Below are 4,836 nucleotides of genomic sequence, written 5' to 3'. Positions count from 1 at the left end.
ACAGCTGAATAATTTGAGGCAAATTTCTAATTAGTAACAAATTTCTAATAGCAGCTTTATATTAGCTTAGTTATAAAATTCCTGACCAATTTGATCACAAATGTCGTCATTACTTTAGATGACTGCTTATCCTCCTTGAAATTGGTTCACCTGGTCTTCTTACATCATGGTTGTTCCTTCAAAATATGAGACATTATATTAGGTACATTCGTTAAAAAATTAATCTATTGTTCTTGATCATAGGTTCACGATATCGTCTCAGAGATGCGACTTTGCGGAAAAGTAAGTAAATTTTTAAAAGAAAGGACTTCAATTTATGTGAACGAACTTGGACTTTTGATTTTCCATATAAAAACGAATGGTTTCTAATAATTAATAACTGGCCCAGTAAGCGAGATGGAATGTCATCCAATTTCAAATATAAATGAATCAAAATGCATTCGAATTGAAAAGGATTCATTTTAACATTCGCGAATGCGTATTTCTGAAAATTTGAATCCATTTGAATCCATTTCAATCCATTTTCATTTACTGAATAATTAACTTCAAAATTCGTTTGTAATATTTTTGTTAAATTCTTTTGTAATATTTTTTTTTATTTTTATATAAATCTCGAGATTTGAGAACATAATGAGAAGAAAGAATTAACATAATGGGAAGAGAGAACTAACTTTTGACGCCTTAATCGGAATTATATTTTGTTAGAAAGGAACGCAAAAAAAGATAGAAATAATATGTAGCTATTTATACATAGTTATAAAATAATTATATTTAACGATTATAATTAAATGAAAAACGAGAATATTAAACAATTTGTTTTAATTCGTAGGAATAAACAAAAATTATTCCGTACTGAGAAAAAATTTAATTTTTAATAAATATTTCTTTAAATCCTAACGCAATATTTACTTACGGTAAATAAATATTTAGATAAATAAAAAAAAATAATAGTTGAATCAAACTAATGGTCCTTGTATCTAATAAATATCTATGTATTTGCATTTAGTAAATATTCCGCTAGGACTATTCAAAGGAATATTTATTAAAATTTAGTACATTTTTTCTCAGTCTATGAAAGAGACTCATTATGAAAATTGTTTCAAGAGACACGATAAAAAAAGAAAATCCGCACGAGGAAAACTTAATATTGAGCTCATGAGCTTATAAAATATTTTATAGTTCAATTAATAATATCGACAGCAATATTGTCGTTCCATACTAAAAAACATTGGCTGCGTTCAGCAGAATTTACTTTGTAGCTCGATATTGGATTTCTTCGCTGAAATTGGACTATTCCTCTAGATCTAAAAATAATCCAATTGGCGTAAAATATTTATCAAGCGCTGATTTCTGCGAAACACGGCCAAAATATGTTTTAAAGGGATAAAGGGAGACTATCTTCGCTGCAAAGTAAATGGGATAAATTAAAGGAAATTCAGCTGCGAGAACGGTTTCTAAATTAGCGATTTAAAATTTAATTACTCCGAATGAATTTCACTGATATTTCCTCTAATTTATCCTGTTTCTCGCAGGACAAAATACTTGAAGATTAATAGACACTGTAAAATGTTTTACACGATTTAACGATGTATTAACGCCTCTCTTGAGGATTCTTTCCACAATCTTCAACGACAACTTGTTTTTGTCCTTACAATTTTCTTATTGCTATCTTATTGCTATACTTTCTGCGATAACATCGTAAGCTATTTCTTATATTCCGCTCTCATGAGATACGATTGCGCACGTTCTTTCCTTCGCTTTATGTCTTAATTATAAACAATTAAGGGTCCGTTTGCAGCAACGGCCTCGGTCAACTAATTTCATAACAGCAATTTTCTGCTCCTTTCCAGATCACGACGATGTTTCAATATAAACCGACTCATCATTTGCCGTTGATAATAAAAAAGTTCTAAAAAATTTTTTTATAAAGATAATCTCTTTCGAGTGAAAGTTTGTTTGTAAAGTTAAACCAGAGAAATTATATTATCCTCTTATTCGTTATCATGATATATATTCAAAATATCGTCAATTTTTTTTAACTTCTAACGTTGGTGTCAATATACTTATGCTAACAAGCTGTAAACATCTGAGCCTTTTTTTCTCCAATTTTATATCTAGCATAATTGGTTGGAAAGGACAGTAATAATTGCATATGTCCTTTAGACAGAAGAGAACTTAGTTGACCATAGCGAGAATGCAAAATAGGATGCATCGATGCGATGAGCTCGAAGGGAGATTCGCATTTTTTATGCGATACATCAAGATGTTCTAACATGATCTTCGATAATTTTGAATATGAATAATGAATTGAATAATGAATTCAAACGCGTACTGTATGATAACTTCTCATTTCGCTCCGCCTGACACGAAGGCGCGCAAACTTGTCAATGCAGAACGTTGTTAACAATATTGTAGTATATAATTATAAATAACACAAACGAAATATAATTAGAAATGTTAAAATGTTATCAGACTGTTGTTGTCTTCGCTGGAGCATGTCACTGTTTTCACCCATAATCTTCCTCAAACTTAGATAATCATATAGATTCAAAAATAACCACGATATTACATTAATATAACTAGAACAAGTAACATACATGCCAAAATGTGAATTTATTTACTTAATGTTTATTTAATTCAAGCAGTAGGCAAAAAAGATACATATCAAATTTAAACTGAAATACGTTGCGCTAAACATATATACATTTATTGGCATTATGATACATATTTATTTGTTACAGAATTTTTTTAGATGACTACAGTTAGCGATGCACTTATCGTTGCTATTGTATGAAATTACGATAGCTTAAATAAGTGGATTATTTAGTTGAAACTCTAGTACGTTTATTCCAAGAGAAGTTGCTACCGTAACTACGAGGTTTCGGCTGACTAACATTCGGCTTTTGCACATAATAATCCCATCCCATCTTTTTGCAATGTGCAATCGCCTCCTCCTTCGTCGCGAAATCAACTTTTATGTTTGACATAGGATCTCCACTGCATCAAAAATATAAATATTAGTATTATATATATTATGCATCGCTATACTTAATATCAGAACCACCATAAGTGATTCATATATATATATATATCTTGATTTGTATAACTTTATATAAGAGAGTGGCTCTTAAGGCACTCTAAAAATTTTAAAGGATGATTTGCCATATTAAATAAAACTTCATATGGCCATATATCCAAAATGACTTACTGTTAGATGTAAAGATGTCAAAGTTGAAGAAAAATTTTTTTCAAAAATTTTGAAAATTATTCGGATTATTTTGATGAAACTTTGTGTACGTTTCAAGGGTCATCTTTTGGAGCCGTACACATACATTAGTTTTTTATTTAAACAGGGACGAATAAGCAGATATCTTAGAAATTATATATTTCAGATATATAGTTTTTATTTTGAATTAATGTAAAGAATCACTTTTTAAAATCTTTCAGATTTACTTACGAATATTAACACTTTACATACATAAAACATTAACATAAACATTAACATTTACCTAGAAGTCCAACCCATCAATGGATTCTCCCAGCGTTCGCGTGTATCAAAGTCCATTTGCCAAAAGTGAATGTTATTCGTCCCTGATTGCATAGCGCTCTTGGCAGGTTGATATATCCGTACTTTGCGTGTTTTGATATGTTCCTCAGGAACACCAGATACATAACCAATATCCTCATCGGATGTTATGGTAATTGAACCTCTTAAAGCTTGCAGATACTTGGCCTCCTCTGGTGACCGTATAGTTTCTTGGAGACTTTTGCGCTCCGCTATGTCGGGTTTCTTTTGTATGTCTGTGCCTTTACTTGAAAATAACCTACTCAATCTGCATACAGAGCTTCTTTAGAACTTGTAAATCATAAGCTCGTTTGTTAAATAATAACTTACAAACTAATATTACGTTCCTAGTAATTATATTTTAATTTTAATGCAAAAGTAAAATATAGAAATATTGTAATTGTGACAATTTAGAGTTGGTGTTGGTGTTAGTTCTCCAACTCCATATAAAATTGCAATTCACTTTTTTGCATTACATAATATCAAGAAATCATAGGAAATAGCAACTTAAATTTTTTATACATTAAAACCATATATTTAATGATGATAATAATTGAACGCGGATTTAATAGATTTGTTATATAAATTTCGAGGTTATGTTTATTTTTATCACTTGTCCAAAAAATTAATAAAGCAAAATACCTAAGACTATTCCTACTAATTCCACTTGCACATTGTTGCAGTAACGCAGAAGATGCCATTATTCCGTTTGCAAAAATACGACAAATGACAAATCGATGCGAAACAGCTGATCAGAATCTTTGACTATATAAACACGGATCGCCTGTAGCAAACTTCATACTGATTGTCAAACAGTGGTGACACCTTTAACCAAGAACTACAAGTAAGGTATAATAGTCTGTGCTTTTATTAAGGTATATGAAAGAATCAACATTCCTATTTAAAATGTTCATTCTTTCGGAGTGAAATTTCATTCGAAAGAATTTAGAGAGTATAGATACAGTTTGGTTAAGACAGCTGATTTGAATTTTGCGTGGATTGTGATTAGGCTGTGTTCTAAAATTCACTGCCAGTGCTGAAAATCTACAGTTTACGTTACGTATACTATACATTTTCAGCACTGGCAATGAATTTTGGAACACAGCCATAGTCAAAAGACAGAATATTTTCAAACTGTCGGCAAATCTAAAGGTGCCTTTTCATGCTGACACTCGACACCAAAGAATATGGTGATGTAAAAAGACAGTGTACCATTGCGCATAATGGTGACTGAATATTGGAGCAGCCAATCAAATTTCGCGCGAAATATT

At 30.7% G+C, this 4,836-nt stretch overlaps 1 protein-coding gene across 1 annotated transcript; it reads right to left on the bottom strand.

The window, feature by feature from the left end:
* Positions 1–2,689: 2,689 nt before the first annotated feature.
* ND-18 (NADH:ubiquinone oxidoreductase subunit 18) lies at positions 2,690–4,366 on the bottom strand. The gene is made up of 3 exons (XM_018446130.1): positions 4,208–4,366; positions 3,510–3,833; positions 2,690–2,997 (listed from the first exon to the last, which is right to left on the bottom strand). Exons 1-3 carry the CDS (start codon positions 4,264–4,266, stop codon positions 2,820–2,822), a joined length of 561 nt encoding a protein of 186 aa, XP_018301632.1. The 5' UTR covers positions 4,267–4,366; the 3' UTR covers positions 2,690–2,819.
* Between the last annotated feature and the right edge of the window lie 470 nt (positions 4,367–4,836).

The sequence above is a fragment of the Mycetomoellerius zeteki genome, unplaced genomic scaffold (genome assembly GCF_001594055.1).
Source record: "Mycetomoellerius zeteki isolate Tzet28-1 unplaced genomic scaffold, Tzet1.0 scaffold174, whole genome shotgun sequence".
Lineage (NCBI taxonomy): Eukaryota > Metazoa > Arthropoda > Insecta > Hymenoptera > Formicidae > Mycetomoellerius > Mycetomoellerius zeteki.
Note: the sequence above shows the minus strand (reverse complement) of the source record. Positions and strands in the feature narration are given on the sequence as shown.